Source organism: Antechinus flavipes, chromosome 1, assembly GCF_016432865.1.
Source record: "Antechinus flavipes isolate AdamAnt ecotype Samford, QLD, Australia chromosome 1, AdamAnt_v2, whole genome shotgun sequence".
In the NCBI taxonomy this organism is placed as follows: Eukaryota; Metazoa; Chordata; class Mammalia; order Dasyuromorphia; family Dasyuridae; genus Antechinus; species Antechinus flavipes.
In genome coordinates this window covers 311,512,131-311,527,976 of record NC_067398.1, presented here as the reverse complement: position 1 = coordinate 311,527,976, position 15,846 = coordinate 311,512,131, and the positions used below count along the sequence as shown (strand labels likewise).

The window sequence follows — 15,846 nt, the reverse complement described above, 5'->3', positions numbered from 1 at the left end:
TTAGAAACAAAGATTGAGGAATGGCTAAACAAATTGTGGTGCATGAATGTAATAGAATACTACTGCACAGTAAGAAATTATGTGATAAATACTGAGAAATATGGAAAGATCTATATGAATTGATGTAGAATGAAGTAAGCAGAACCAAGAAAACAGTTAACTACAACCATATAAAGAGAAAGAACAAAAATTAAAAGTGAATGTAATGGGGTAGCTAGGTGGCACAGTTGGATGAAGCACCAAACCTGAAGTCAGGGGGACCTGAGTTCAAATATGACACAACACTTCCTAGCTGTGTGTTCCTAGGCAAGTCACTTAACCCCAATTGCCTCAGCAAAAAAAAAAAAAAAAAAAAAAAAAAAAAGTAACAAAATTATAAAGATCAAGCAGATACCTTCAACCTTTCATAAAGTAAAAGGTACTAATGTATTACAAATTGCACATGTTTCTGAATTTTTTCAACAAATCATCAGTTAGGCTGATTTTTTCCCCCTTTAAAAATACTATTTGTCATATAAGAAGCCTCTCTGGGAGGGGGAAGAGAAGGGACATTTGGGATAACTATAGTGATTTAATAAAGAGAAAATATCAATAAAAACTTATTTTCTTTAAAAAATGTCAATGAAGATAAGTTCCAAAGGCATGCTAATAGTCATATTCTCCAAATGTAAAGCATTGTTTGCTAACCATTTTCTTTGACCACATCAAATATAAGTCTCACACTTCTGGAAGTGCATAGCATTTTTTCATCATGAGTAGATATTTTAAAACAAATAAGAGATGCATCTTACATCTTCTGGAAGTGAGTAACAACTGCTATCATCGCTTTCAAGGAAATAGAAGAAAATATTCCAAGTGCCTGTTATTGCTACCATGTATGGGATCAGGTACAGAAAAGCATTCTGTTGAAGATCACCAACCTTCTACTCTCATCTCAGCAGTAAAGTACCTTGTAGGTAATGGACCTTGAGTCCTTTAGCTCCATTTCATCGCTGTGGTGTTTTTCTTCTTTTATAATAAAATGGTTCTCTCTGGGAGAGCAGGTTTCTTGGGGAGGTTTTCTGGAGGCAGCCTTAGTTTCAGTTATAAGTAATAATCACTTCAAATGCAACTAGCTGATTAAAATCCAAACGTTTGTTTCTTATCTCTTTCCTTGATTCCAAGAAATTCCTCTGAATGTCTCCAAATCCAAAGGTTGGTCCTTTGCCTCTGCTCCCTTCAGCCTCCAGCCAGCACAAAGGTGGAAGATGAAATGAATCTGGCTGCGCCTCCGAGAGAGGGCTTCTCTCTGAACTGACTCGACACTTCCCTCTCAATCTTTTCAGCTGAACTAACTCTGACTGGCTCACTGAAGTTCTATTTATGCTCCTCCTCTGAGAGTGAGATTGTGGGATCTGAGAGTGGGGATTATGGGTTTCCTCCCAGAGTGCTCTCTGGCCCTAAGAGCTTCTTACTTATTTGAGCTCTCTAAAGGTGTGAACACAAGCATTGTTTCTATCAGTTCTACTTAGTACCTTGTTTCAAGTTCTGGCCCATAACATCTCCTCATAGGATCAGATCAATCATACTGAACCATGCTAAATTAGATCATTATTGTCTCTATCAACTCTAATGACTTAATAGTTTGTAAGGATTCCAACACATCGCTTCTTGGTTCATATCACTCCTCACAGTTCATCAGTCAGCTGCTCTTATAACAGATTGCTCAAAGAACAACTGAGGTAAAGAATGAAATAAGATTCACTGCAATGCTGGCAGTCTGTCTGGTCAGAATCTCACTCTTCCTGGCAGGTCTACCTTTGCAATCTTTATCATTTCTCTGTAGGGTCCTCTGATTCTGGATGCTATGGACCCTTAAGCAACAGAAGATCATGCTCCCTTTATTGAAAATCTATTGACTCCCTTTCATTTCCTTTCTCTTCCCCTCATACTGTCTGGGAGAAGAGCTAGGGGTCAGGGCTGAGGAGGGACTAGCAAGTTCAAAAATGAGTTAGTAGGACCAAGGAAACAAAGAAAAGTAAGAAACTGAAATGGAACATCAGCAGCAGCGACTGGTTTTGTCCTGATCCAGTTGACATCATATTATACTTTACCTCTTCTAGCCACCTCCAGGTTGTAGTAATTTAGTTTTCATAGAGCATCCACTCTCATTCGGCCCTATCTCCATGACAATATTTCATTCATAGCATCATTATCATTATAATAGCTAACACTGGAGTTTTATTATTATTATCTCATTTGATTTGCATGGCAACCTTGGGAGCAAGCTGCTATTATAATCCCTGCTTTATAGATGAGTAAGCTGAGGCAAACAAAGTTAAGCATGTAGCCCGTGTATGAGGCCAGATTTTAACTTGGACCCTAACTCCAGGCCCAGTTCTCTAGCCACTATACCATCTAATTGCCCATAAATACAGAGATGCAATACAGAGCTTGGGCTTTTGAGGCCATGGATTTCAATTCCCTCTTTTGGAAGATGAGGCAATCCAAGCTTTGTGTTTTTCAAGATCATATAAATAATATGTGGTGCAAGTAGGGTTTTAATTCAGATTCTGTGATTTCAAATATGCAATTTATACTGTCCTATCATAGGAACAAATCACCCATGGTCTACTTTCTTTCACATGGCACAAAAATCTTTCACTTCCTTATGAGTTTTTACCCTGCTCTCTTTCAGTATGCAAAGCTCTAGGCAGAAGTCCGTGTAAGAATAAAGAAAATGGAAACTCAAACACAAAATACCATCACCTCCATTACTCACATGTTAGCAAAAGGGCCTGGAGGAAGTCATACAACCATGTTAGTGTAGTCCAATACAGATTTGTTATTCGAAGACTTCTTTATTTGTAATTCAAGTGCAGTTTGTTATTATTCAGAGATTCTTCTCAATGGTTCAGTGATTCAAAGCAATCCCAATAGACTTTGGACAGAAAATGCCATCTGCATCCAGAAAAAGAACTAAGGAGAATGAATGTAAAGCAACACATGCTATGTTCATTCTTTTTTCTGTTTTTTTTTTTTTTTCTCCCATGGTGTTTTCCTTTTGGTCTGATTTTTCTCTCCCAATATGACTTATAAAGCAATGTGTGTAAAAAGAAAAATTTAATTACTTTTTAAAAACAAGATTTGTTATTCAATCTCAACTCAACCTGTCATGAAGCAAATTAATCCTTTAATTTCTCCCTAACTGATTTTCTTTACCAAGGCTTCAACTCAAACTTTCTTGAAATAATATGAACTCCCTTTTCTAACCTTCTTTACATCCCCAGTACATTGACATCATCCCTCTTTATCTCTTCTTTTATTTCAGACTGCGGAAAAGATATTCCTTCAGATTTTACCCACCATCAGCCCCTATCTCTACCCCTACTCTTCATTTTACTATTTATGAGTTCATTCTTTCCTGTTTCAGAGATCCTTAAAAACTCCTAACTTGACTTCACGATGCCCTAAAGTTATCTTCCAACATCTCTCTTGCTTTTCACATCTAAACCATTAGAAAAAGCTATACCTATAGTTGTTTCTTTCACTTCTTCTCTCATTCACTTCTCCATCCCCTGCAATCTGGCTTCCAACTTTATCATTCAACAGAAACTGTTCAAGGTCACCAATGATCTCTAATCATCCTTGATTCCTTCCTCTCTTTTACCGCACACATCTGTTCAATTGCCAAGCCTTGTCTTCTCACCCATATAGCGCCGCTTGCTTCTATCTCCTTCTCTCCAGTTATACAGCCTGGTACTCCCCAGGTCAGTGCCTGTCACTTTTCTCCTGAATTATTGTAATCCTCTGCCCCAGATGTTGCCTTTATTTCCCATATATATTTACCAAAGTAGTATTGCTAAAACACAGGACTGACTAAGTCACTTCGCTGCTCATTAAATTCTCGTGGCTTCCAATTAATTTTGATACAAAATGCAAATTCCTCTGCTGGGAAAACAAGTCTTCTTCTATTTATTGTGGTCTTCATTGACAAACTTATCATTGCTGCTTGTACTTCATTCTAGAAAAGGACCATGAGGTCAGAGAGGTGATGCTGTAACATGCAAGTAAGTTGGATTTAAATGAGGGAGGACTGTGCAAGGTCACCTGCCTCACTTTCCCCTACAAGATATAGGTCAGGCCGACTGGAGATGGGCCTGGGTGCAGTGGGAGCTATTATATTAATATTATTATATTATAGATCACATATATTAATACATCAACCTATGAGCATCATCTAGTGGTTTGATGACTGGTTGGCCCATGCCCAGTATAAGAGCAGAGGCTGCTTAAATTTAGGAGTGCCCTCTGGTGGCTTACTGACATATAACATTTTGAGTAGCGATTTTTGAGCCCTACCTACTGGTCTTATTAATAGATGAAACAGTGGTCCTGTTTCCATGTCCATGTGAAGCAAAGTGTTTCCACTTTTTTTAAGGCTGGGCTGCATAGTTTCCAGGAAAAAAAGAAATGTAGCTTTTGGGTTGCAATAGTGGATTATCACCTACTTGTTCCTGGAAGCTTTAGCTCTCAATACAGTCCAAGATTGTATTAATCTTCTGGTTAGTGTGTCACATTATTGATTTGTATTGGGTTTGAAGTCTGCTAAAAATGCAGGGTTGTTTTGTGTTTTTTTTTGTTTTTAGAAAAGTTGCTTTAATTGCTATAATAAGTAGTTCACATGATTATAGATGGATAGCCTATAAAATAAATTAGTGTAAATATGTACACACATTTATAATTATATATCTCTACATTTATACATATTTACATGGATGGAGGAGGAGGAGAGCAGGTTGGATTGCTTTTAGAAAATCACAAAGTTATTCTGATGATTCCAAATTATCAAAAGGCTAACTCATCCTTTTAACACTAAAGAAGAAAACAAAACAAAACAAACAAAAAAAAACATTTATAAAGTGGCAACTGTATGTCAGCCATTGTGTTAATTGATTACACACAAATTTAATTTGGTCCTCATAGCAACTCTAAGAAATGAGTGCTGTTATTACTCCCATTTTATTGCTGAGGAAACCGAGGGCAGCAGAAGTTATGTTGTTTGCCTAGGATCGAATAGTTAATAAACACTTGAAAACAAATTTGAACTCAAATCTTTCTGATTTTCTCAAAGTTCTATTTACTGAGTCACCTGGTTGCTAATATTCTTCTGGTGGAATTATATGGTTTTGAGTAATAGAATATCATAGTCTTTAAAGAACTAAAATTTAAAAGCACTCAAAGGACAGTGAAAAGCTGAGTGATGATTATGAGCAGATCACAACATTAGGAATTATGCAGAAGCAATATCAAAAAGATTGGCCAACCACATATTGAGAACATGGAATAACAGAAGATGGCACCCAGAATTTTGGAGAGATCCTCTATAATAAACATATGGGAAGACAGACAAAAATTACATGTGATGAACAAGCAGAAAAGGGCTGAAATCTGCATTGGTAGAGGGAATATTCACATCAATGAAACCCCAGAATATTTAGAATATTGAAATTGTGCTATAGTATAATCTGATCAGACTCCATCTGGGGGATAACAAAGTGCTGACCAGTCATATTTGATTTAGGATACCATCTTTTAGCAAGAAAATTTCTGGAGGGTATTGGAAGATATAGATTAAGAGTGTGAATAAGTCCTGGCAAAGAAGTGAGATGCCTCTTCTTTGGCATCCTTCAGGAAGGAAGAACAGAATGAAAAGGCCAAGGGGTTTGGAACTGAAGAAGAGGATTGTTGAAGAAGGTGACTGAATAACTTTGGTTTTCTCAGCAAAATAGGAGTTGAATTTATTTACTGAAATTGAGATGTGTAGGAGCAAAACTGAAAGGTGAAGGAGTCTGAGAAACATTTCTTTAGGGAACTCAAAGAGTGATTCAAAAAAATATTTCTGAACATAGGAGGCAGAGAGTTTGAATTCAGAGTGGACTGAGTAAAAACTTTTGGATTTTCATCCTCAGCATTTGCTTGGTGACCCTAAAGGAGCAAAACGTAGCTAAGAAGGAGACTAGAGGTTATATAAAGGAACTCTTATAATCTTTTAGGTATAAAGGAGTGAAGGGATAAAAGAGAGAGAGGGAAGGAAGGAAGGAAGGAAGGAAGGGAGGGAGGGAGGGAGGGAGAGAGGGAGGGAGGAAGGAAGGAAGGAAGGAAGGAAGGAAGGAAGGAAGGAAGGAAGGAAGGAAGGAAGGGAGGGAGGAAGGAAGGAAAAAGGAAGGAAGGAAGAGAGGGAGGGAGGGAGGAAGGAAGGAAGGAAGGAAGGAAGAGAGGGAGGGAGGGAGGGAGGAAGGAAGGAAGGAAGGAAGGAAGGAAGGAAGGAAGGAAGGAAGGAAGGAAGGAAGGAAGGAAGGAAGGAAGGAAGGAAGGAAGGAAGGAAAAAGGAAAAGGGGGAGGGAAAGAAGGGAAGGAGGAAGTTACCAGGCTGTAGTGGTTGAAGGAGGAAAAATGGGAAAGATACAGCAGGACTCGGTGATTGGAAGGCTGGCTGCTTCCACGGTGACTACAACGATTTTCACTTGAGGGGGACTGGCAGACAGATGAGCCAGCTGGCCCAGAGCAGTTGGCAAGGAACATTAAAATAACATTAACCTTAAAGACAGAGACATTTAAAATTCAGGTTTCAGAAAGCAACTTTGGCTACTTAAAAATCAAAATTAGAATTTAAATTCGAGTGTCTCTGAAGTGATTTAATAACAAAGCCCCGAGATAATATAAGTCAAGTGCAAAGTCCAAAATTTGGAGCCCAACTCTCTGGGATTGAATCCTGCATGTTACTTTCCGTGTAATATTGGGTAAATCATTTGCTCCAGCCGGGCTTCAGTTGACTCATTTGACTAAAAAGTAAAAGCTTTTTTTTTTTTTTTTAAACAACCTGGCTAATATGAAAATGTTTTGCATGATTTCCCACGGATAACAGATATCACATTTCTCGCCTTCACGATGAATGGAGAAGGGAATAATAATTCGGAACTAAAAAGAATTTTTTTAAGGTTTAAAAAATAAATAAATTGTTTTAAATTGGGTTGGATGAAACGGCCTCTAAGGACGTCTGGTTTAAATCGAGGCTAGTTTGACGCTTTTATCTGATTTACGACAGGGGAATGCAAGTTTTAAAGAAAAACAACCGCGCTCTCAGAATGAAGCAGAGCACAGTGGCTGGTCCGCAGGAATGTAAAGTCGGCCTGAGCCGCCCTTACTTGGGCTTTTTCAGACGAAGAACGCAGCAGAAAGGAATAACAAGCGTCAGCAGTTTCCAGAGGGCCCGAGACAAGTTCAGTATCTCGTTTCCCAGAATGCAAAAGACGGAAGGCTTTTCGAGACTTCATTTCCCAGGATGCCTCGGGAAAAAAAAGATGTTCCAGGGCTCCGTGTCCCCGGATGTAAGGGCCCGGTGTATGAATGATGCGGGATGAGGGTGTGGGAGGTCACACATGCGCAGTGTTGCTGCGGTGGTGCGTGGGTCTGAGCGGAGACGCGGCTGAGCTAGGCATTCGCCCTAAAGATAGGGAGGCTGAGGAAAGGGGCTGGGCTTTTGGCAGGAGCCCGGGCCGAGCAGGGTTGGGCCGCTGCTGCAGGGAGGGCGCGGGTCCTCCTTCCCACACTCCTGCAGGTACCGACCCAACCTGAGCTGAAGACGGCCCCACCCATCCCAGGCTGCCCCGTCCCGGGGCGCCCCTCCCCCCTGCACGTCGGCCCCGGCATGCGGACCTTCTCCCCCACCCCCATCTCCCCGTCCCGGGCTCCACCACCCCTCATTCACACAATTCACACCGCTGGCCCTGACCCCTCCCCCGGACCCTGCACGTCCCCAGCCCTGGCCCCTCCCCCAGACCGCCTCCCCATCTTTGCCTCCTTCCACCTCCCCTTTTACACACAAAGCACGTCCCCAGCCCTGACCCCTCCCCCAGCCCCAGCACGTCCCAAGCCCAGCCTTCTTCCAGCCCCTTTCCTCTCACACACTCAGCACATCCCCAATCCTGGTTCTTCCCCTAGTCCCTCCACTCCCCCATCCCAGCCGCCTCCATCCCGGCCTCCCCCCTGCCCCTCACCACTCCCACACTCAGTGAACATCTCCAGGCTTACCCCTCCTCCAGACCCTCCCCCTCATTCCTGCTTTCCTGCGCTACCCCTCAAACATAGCCAGCACGTTCCCGGGCCTGCCCCTGCCCCCCTCTCCTTGGCCCCTGAACCCGACACCCCCCCCACACTCCACAGCTTGTCTCGAGAAGGCTGATACCACAGTCCCCCACCCCCTGCACCCATCTCCCCGCCCGTCTCCCCCTGACCCTCCCCACGTTAGCTCTGCCCATACCCCGACGCGTGGACACCCTCACCCGCCCCCCTTCCTTTAACGACTCATAGTCCATTCCACACCCCCAAGAATGCTGACATGTACCCCCTCCCCAGTCCCTCCGCCAGTCCTGCCCAATCCTTGGCTGTCTTCCTCCCCACTCCCCCATACATAAACCCTCCAGAAGCTGCTGCCCCAGGTAGGTTGGTACCCTGCATCTCTCCTGAGTTTCTCCCACTTTCTAATCCTAGCCCCAAACACCGCCCTTCCCTGTGCTCCCCATCCGCAACAGTGTCTGGAGATTCCCCTTGGAAGGGACCGAACTGGGTGCCCCGCTCCAGATATCCCAGGGTCCCCATTCACATGCAGGACCTGGTATCTGAGCCCTACCCTTCGGTGGACATCTCTGGGAGGGTTAGCGCTCCCGTCCCAGACACACTGAGTCCCGATCCTCCACTGTTCCAGGCCTATAGGCCCCCCTTGCTGGAGGTCCCCACCGCAGGTAGTCTGAATTTTCCCCCTTCTGAAATCCCCAGCAGGACGGGGCTGCCTCTCCCCGGGCACCACACTGGCTCCTCCCTCACCTCCCCTGCCGGCCCCCCAGAGGGAGCACTCGTCCCTGTTGGACAAACCAGCCTTGTGCCTGACGGCTGCCAGATCCCCGAGCCCTCCGGCGTATTAGCCAGTGAGCACACCACATCTCAGACCCCTTTCTAGCACCCCAAATCCCCTCCCACGCTCCGTTAGTCCCAGCCAGCCTACCTCAGTCTGTTTGTTTTTATCTATGTCCCATAGGCCATCTGTGACAGTCCCCTCCCCCAAGTCTCTCCTTTTCTGGGGTCTTGGTGCTCAGGGTAGAGAGAGGAGCCTGAATGATGCCCAGGGGCCGGGCCTGGACCCAACAGGAGATCAGCTGCCTCCTGACTCTGATCCAGGACTCTGGGGAGGTCACGCTGCTCATGGCCTCCACTTCCAGGCCTAATGAGGCCTTGTGGCAATCCATCTCCCAAGGCCTGGGGGCATCGGGCTACGGCAGAAGTGTGGCTCAGTGCCGATCCAAGTGGAAGGCACTGAAGCAAGCCTTCTATTCCGAGTGGGAGACCAGCCGCCAGGCGGGAGCTCCCTCCTCCCAGCCTCCACCTCACTACCGAACCATGAAGAGACTCTGGAAGGCTGCAGGAAGGCCAGTTTTTGGAGAACGTCGCCTGCCAGGTAAGGAGATGGCCCTGGTGACAGGCTGAGAGAGACACACCTGAGTCCAGAGGCGCCACCTTTTGGCCTCCTACGGAAGGTTTCTTTATGGAACCCCCGGGCTAGCGGGAAGAGGAGAAAGGTTGCAAGTGCCTTCCTCCCACACTCCTGGCTTCTTCCTGGTCCTGCCCTCCCCAGAGTTAGGGAAGTACCGTGCCCAGCTGGGAGCCTCTCCCAGAGTAAGCCGGGGGTGAGGGGGTGGCGGGGGATGGAGAAGGGGACCACATTTGGTCCACAATCATCCATTAAGTTCGCATTGGACACCAGACGCTGACTTTTCATTGAAGAGTCAAAGACACAAAACAGCTTACGATGCAGTCTTGGGAATGATGCGGAGATTTCTGGAGTTGGTAGGGCGCCCTAGTCTTAGGCTGACGTTCTTTCTCCAACTACCCAGGCTCTGATACAAACCTTGAAACAGCACCAGCACCTTGCGCCAAGAAAGAATCCACCCGTGAGTATTCTGGGGAGAAAGCCGAGAGCGGTTGAGGGGACTGGGTGGGAGAGAAAACTGAGACACCTGATTCAGTGCCCGCTGTGTTCCTGGCCCCAGCCAGTTGCTGGAAATTCCCAGACAGAAAGGAAAAGGTTTCTGCTCCAAGGTTCTTCTTTTCTTCTGGGAGAAGACAACATCATTTGAGGAGCACAAGACAACTACCAGCTGTGGGGACCAGAAAAGGTTTCACAGAGGAGGAAAAGGAGAAGGGAAGAGAAGTTGAGCTTTAAAGGGAGCTCATTCCACCTAGGCTAGGGCGTGCAACTTATCACAGACTTAATGCCCATGTGCTTCAGCAAGCATGATTTTCAGGGATTAAAATACACACATTTTATCAAAAATGCCCTCTTCTGCATGATTCTTCCCCCACCCCCCCAAGTGGGTTATAAGCTACAGGACCGACTGCCTAGTCTTTCCCTCACATTAGCATTTGTGGGGAAACAAAATAGGGGACACTAAGTTAGGAAATCCATGGAAGGCGTCAAGGTTGGGATCAGCAGGTAAATCTGAGTGCCTCTGCCCTCCTTCTGCAGCTCCTGAGGAGAAGCAGATCAGCCCTGCCCCCTCCCAGATCCCAGGTAAGGCTGACGAGTTTCCTTTTTCTTGGGTGATTTGGGGTGTTCCTACAGCGATCCTGGGTAAGGGAGGACACAGCTCCAGCCCGGGGCGGGGGCGGGGCATGATGGGGAGCAAAGTGGAGTCTCTAGAGCAATAAAGATATTGAGGAAAGAGAGGAGATGGAAAGCATGAGGAAGAAAACCCCCTGGCAGGCGAGAGCTAAATGTGTGGGATAGAGGCTGGGGGAGGGAGGAGAGAGGCGGGGGGGGGGGGGGGGGGATGGGGTGTCCTTTGGCAGAATGCTAGCCTGGGGAAAGGGTGAGCATCGCTGACTGGCGTTGTTCCCCCTCACGTTCTCCCCTCACGGTACCCCCACTGCCTCCCTTCCTCCCCACCCCCTTCTCCAGCTCTCTGGAGCCCTTCCCATCCTGATAGGCAGCTAGCTTTGCCCATCGCGCCCGTCTCTATTTTCAAGAGAGCTGAGCCCAGCCCTGTGTTGGAGCTGGATGAGCAGGGCTGCGTTGGGAGTAAAGGGGACAGGCTCCTCGTGGCAGTGGAGGAGGAGGAGGAGGTGGGGCCCAGCAGGACTTAGCATGGTTTTTTTGCCTCCCCCTACCCAAGAAGAGCCTCCAGCTTTGGTTCCGGAGATCCCAGCCAGGCCGGATCTGGTCCCTCAGGGAGCCGGGGAAGAGCCCACGCACGGGTCAGGGCTGCAGGGTAAGCGTCCTCCCCCGCCCCTCCCTCTCCCGGGCTCGGGCCTGGCCGTGGGGGCGGCAGCAGGAGGCCTTGACCTCTCCTGGCACGCTGTTGCAGGCCCCGGGGTGGTGAGCCTCCTCCAGAACATGCAGGAGCTTCTGGTGCAGATCTTGCGAACATCGAGGCAGCAGCAGGCGCTGCTCGAGAGCTTGGCCCAAGACACGGTCTCCCACCTGCATCTGCTTTCTGACGGCCTGGGCCAAATGGGCCAGACCCTGCAGGCCCTGCTGATGCACAGCCCCAGCTGGCAGAGCCCCCGGTCCCTGCTCACGCCCGCGCCTGCCCCTGCCCGACCTCACCCCCCGGCCCTGGGCCTGCACGCGCCCCATTCCCCCTCCATTCCTGTTGCCTCTGCCAGCCCCTGCCTAAAGGAGGAGACCATCCTGCCCCCACCCAGGTTTGCACCATTATGAATCTGGATCCACTCCCCTCAAGTGGAGAGCGCAAGCCACTAAGACAACTCTCTCACCTCCTTTGTCCTGCTGGTGAATACAGAGCCCCGGGTTCCCCCACCCCAAGTAGTCCGTTCCCAAGACTGGAGACTTTTATGTAAATGTCCTCATATTTTAGAAAATATTTAATTTAAAAGAAACATGCATCCTTTTTTTTACAGTGAGAGATTATTTGATTAAAAAAATTTTAAACAGCAGGAGAGGGGACTGTGCCCCTGGCTCCACCCTGTTCTTTCACTTTCTTGGAACCTGTCTCAGGGGCTGAGGACGAAGGCTGCAGACACGGGGTCATCGTGCTTGTCCCGGGCCAGAATGACCCCGGCTCCCCCCAACCTGCAGACATCCTGGCTCGCAGGAGCTCTCCCACCTGCGCTTGCTCTCTCTGCCCTGGGCCCTTAGGTCTTCTCACAGCTGCTTGTGCTTGCCCCTGCCCCCCAACACGCCACCACTTCCTGTATTTCTGAAGAAACTAGAGGAGGGGAGTTGGGGCCGGAACTGGTTAACCTCAGAGGGACAGAGATGGGAGGGTTCATGAAAGCAGGGGGTTTGAAGTGGAGTGGGTGTCTTGCCCAGGCTAGAAGCCTCCCCTCTCCCCCCTGCCTCCTAGTAAGGAGAAAGGCCGCTGTCTGTTGTGGGGTACGCTCCCCTGCTACGTCCCATGGTCATAACTCAAACTAAAACAACTGTGGGTCAGAAGGGAAGGTCAGGATGGGACTTCTTCCTACGGACGATGCCCCCTCCCCCAGATGCGTCTGGTGCTGGGATCTGGGTCCTGTCACTCGTCTCCTGGCTGGCTGTTGGCGTAGTCCTCGTTAGGGAAGGCTGCCCGGCGGGTCTGGGAGCCCACCGAGGCGTAGAGTTCGGGCTCCGGGAGCCGGGGCTTGGGGGCAGACTGCTCAGGCTCCAGCATCATCACCACCTCTGAGTATTTGATGGGGGGCCCTGCACTGGGTCCTGGGGGGCGGCCCTGAGGAGGCTGCAGCTGCAGGCTGGCATAGCACATTGCCTCCTCTCCCACCTGGGAATAAAGGCAGGGTAAGGGGTGTGAAGGGGACCCCCTCTCATCCCTGGGCTCACCCCCATTGTGCACCAAGTCAGACTTACTCGGGGGATGTCTCCTGCTGATTGCTCCTGAAGAATAGGCCCTGGCTTCTGCGGTAGCCGCCCTGAGAGAGGATGGAACAAGAGCCTCATTCACGAGTTCCCAAGCCCCTCTCTCCCACCCTTTTCACTTGCTCTGGAAACCCTTTTGCCGTACCCTGGTTCCTTCCCCTTACCTGTTTGCAGGTATGTCAGGTTCCCGTACAGTGGTACCTCTTCCACAGGCTTCTTGGGGCTACAATATAAAGGAGGGAGGGAAGGAGAGGGGAGGGAACAAGTAAGATGGGAAAGCTGATGGTGCAAAACACCCCTCTGGAGTCTGAAGGATTAAGGGTGGCTGAGGGAAAGGCCTCTGTCCGGTGTCTTTCACCAGCAGTCTCACCTGTCCTGTCCCGGCAAGGCCTTGCTCTTTTTTCTAGTCCATCGGATTAGGTGTTCAGCCAATGCCAAAAGGAGCAACAGGGTCACCACGCCCAGCAGGGACCACAGCCCAAAGGCACACTCCAAGGTCGGGAACCCTGAAAGCCGCAGTCACTGGGCCGTCACCACAACCTCTTCTTGGCCGAGCCCTCCCCCTGCAGCCATACTGCCCCTGACCTCCAGCCTGCTCATACCCACCCACCCGCCCTTCCGCCCCCACCTCACCAGCCGTATAATTGGAGCATTTCCTATCGCTCATTAATGCCCAGGACGTGTGGGTCTGAGCCTTCCAGGACAAACGCTGCTCCTCGATCTCCTGGAGCCAAGTCACTGTGGGCTTGGGGGGCCCCGGCTTTCTCCCCGTCCCTGCCTCAATCACCCTGTCCCCTGAAGCACAACAACCAGCCACAGCTACAAAAGCCACAGGAGCTTCCTTCCGGAGCACAGAGACAGGGGAAATGCTCCCCCCTCCCCAGATGTGGGAGTCCAATGAAGTACCTCCTGCTCTCACCCCTCTTCTTCTCTGCAGTCTGACCTAATTCTTATTATGGAGTATTGAGGGGAGAGATTCCATATTGACAGGAGGATTTCAGGCAGGAGATTTCAGATCTATTAACTTGGGGCTTTTTGGCTCTAGTCCCATGTACCTACCATGCCTTCCTGCTCCCACCCATCCAGAGTGAGTAGTCTTGCGATGCAGTGGAGGGAAGGAACAGGGGATGGAGAGGAGGGATGAAATCTGGGACCTTCCTGATAACTAGTTCTCCTTTCTAGCTTCCCTATTTCTAGAACCTCCCAGCTCAGCTCTCTCAGATTAGAAGCATCCTCTCCTCTCTTATTCCTGCTGTAAGTAAAGCTTTTCTGGTTCTATGTGCTCAGCGGCCCTTCTTAGTTTAGACTTCTCCCCTTTTCTCTGGATTATTAGCTGGGCTCCCCTGCTACCAGCTTCTTTCTTCAACACGCGATCCAATCAGTATTCCTAATACACAACCACATTTCAGTAGCACCCCATTGCCTTCTTTATTCTGACCTCAGCCTTCCTTTTCAGCCACTTCATTTTAGTTTCCTCTAATCTGTAATCAAGAGGCAAGACATAAGCTTCCTTTGGACAGAGATAAACAAGGCAAGTGATGAGCTGTGGGGTCTCCAGGCACTGCATTCATCTTTTCTGGGGGTATCCTCTCAGCTTTCTGGTACTCAGTGCTTCCTTCTCTCCAGCTTCCTTTCCATGTCAGATAATAGTCACTCTATGGAGACAAGTCTGACTAAGCATTCACCTCCTTCAACTATTTGAGGCGCAACCCTCTCAATTTTTCTTTTCCATTAAATTGCAGTCCTCCATGTAGGCTGGGATCATTTTAGGATATGTCGGGAGAGCCCAGGGAAGCATTAAACCAAAAAGCTTCTTGAATAAAAAAATGGCATTTCTTTCCTTATCCCAAGCCAAAACACCTTGTCCATAGGAGGGGAGGCCAGGTTTGTTACTATTGGTATTATGCTTTTTTTTTTTTTTTTTAAGCTTCTTGACTTCAGTTTTATTTTTCTAATTGTATCCTCAGCACCTAACTCTGGGACATATGGAACAATGTTTGATGACTGAGTCATATCATACATAGAATAATATAATGGAAGAGACTTCAAAGACCAGCTAGTCAAACCTTTTATGGCATAGAGAGGGAGTGGAGATCCAGAGACAAAGTGTTTCATCTAAAATCACAGAGCTGGTATCTTGTCATTATGAAAATGATCATTGGAATAACAGTAATAGTATCTTATTTTCTTGCCAATTAGAGTTAAATGACTTGCCCAGGGTCTCGAAGCTAGAAAGTGTTACATATTTGAGGCTAGATTTGAACTCAGGTCCTCTGACTTCAGGATAGGTAATCTATCTACTATAATAATAGTATCTTTGTAGAACTTTAAGGTTTGCAAAGCACTTTACCCTCACAATATTCTTCTTCTCTTTTCTATACTTAATTTTTTTTATTATAGCTTTTTATTGACAGAACATACGCATGGGTAATTTTTCAACATTGTTCCTTGTAATCACTTCTGTTCCAACTTTTCCCTTCCTTCTCTCCACCCCTTGCCCTACATGGCAGGCAGTCTCATACATGTTAAACATGTTAAAGTATATCTTAAATACAATATATGTGTACATATTTGTACAGTTCTCTTGTTGCACAAGAAAAATCAGATTCAGGAAGGTAGAAATAACCTGGGAAGAAAAACAAAAATTCAAGTAGTCCACATTCATTTCCCAGTGTTTTTTCTCTGGGTGTAGCTGGTTCTATTCATCACCGATCAATTGGAATTGAATTAGATCTTCTCATTGCCTAAGATATTCACTTCCATCAGAATTCATTCTCATATAGTATTGTTGTTGAAGTACATAATGATCTCCTGGTCCTGCTCATTTCACTCAGGCCTTTCTGAAATCATCCTGCTGGTTATTTCTTACAGAGCAATAATAACAAACAAATAATATGTGTTTACCATAACTTATTCAGCCATTCTCCACCTGATGGGCA

At 47.2% G+C, this 15,846-nt stretch overlaps 2 protein-coding genes across 3 annotated transcripts; one reads left to right on the top strand and one right to left on the bottom strand.

The window, feature by feature from the left end:
- The first annotated feature begins 7,410 nt into the window (after positions 1-7,410).
- LOC127540490 (uncharacterized) lies at positions 7,411-11,991 on the top strand. 2 transcript variants are annotated; one of them, XM_051965212.1, is made up of 6 exons: positions 7,411-7,600; positions 9,077-9,493; positions 9,930-9,986; positions 10,562-10,606; positions 11,208-11,303; positions 11,400-11,991. In XM_051965212.1, the coding sequence occupies exons 2-6, from the start codon at positions 9,154-9,156 to the stop codon at positions 11,753-11,755; spliced, it is 894 nt and encodes a 297-aa protein (XP_051821172.1). In that variant the 5' UTR covers positions 7,411-7,600; positions 9,077-9,153; the 3' UTR covers positions 11,756-11,991. The 2 variants fall into 2 exon arrangements, with proteins under 2 accessions (XP_051821172.1, XP_051821179.1); XM_051965219.1 differs by lacking the exon at positions 7,411-7,600 and having other exon boundaries at positions 9,140-9,493; positions 11,211-11,303.
- On the bottom strand, positions 11,902-14,348 carry SIT1 (signaling threshold regulating transmembrane adaptor 1). The gene is made up of 5 exons (XM_051965236.1): positions 13,541-14,348; positions 13,278-13,413; positions 13,072-13,130; positions 12,899-12,960; positions 11,902-12,812 (listed from the first exon to the last, which is right to left on the bottom strand). Exons 1-5 carry the CDS (start codon positions 13,572-13,574, stop codon positions 12,570-12,572), a joined length of 534 nt encoding a protein of 177 aa, XP_051821196.1. The 5' UTR covers positions 13,575-14,348; the 3' UTR covers positions 11,902-12,569.
- Positions 14,349-15,846: the final 1,498 nt, after the last annotated feature.

Coding starts and splice junctions, on each gene's coding strand:
- SIT1 (XM_051965236.1), bottom strand. CDS start 13,574: ATGAGCGATAGGAAATGCTCCAATTATACGGCTG. Junction 12,961..13,071: donor CCTGACATACCTGCAAACAG/GTAAGGGGAAGG, acceptor ATCCTCTCTCAG/GGCGGCTACCGCAGAAGCCA. Junction 12,813..12,898: donor CAGCAGGAGACATCCCCCGA/GTAAGTCTGACT, acceptor CTTTATTCCCAG/GTGGGAGAGGAGGCAATGTG.
- LOC127540490 (XM_051965212.1), top strand. CDS start 9,154: ATGATGCCCAGGGGCCGGGCCTGGACCCAACAGGAGATCAGCTGCCTC. Junction 9,987..10,561: donor CGCCAAGAAAGAATCCACCC/GTGAGTATTCTG, acceptor CTCCTTCTGCAG/CTCCTGAGGAGAAGCAGATC. Junction 11,304..11,399: donor GCACGGGTCAGGGCTGCAGG/GTAAGCGTCCTC, acceptor ACGCTGTTGCAG/GCCCCGGGGTGGTGAGCCTC.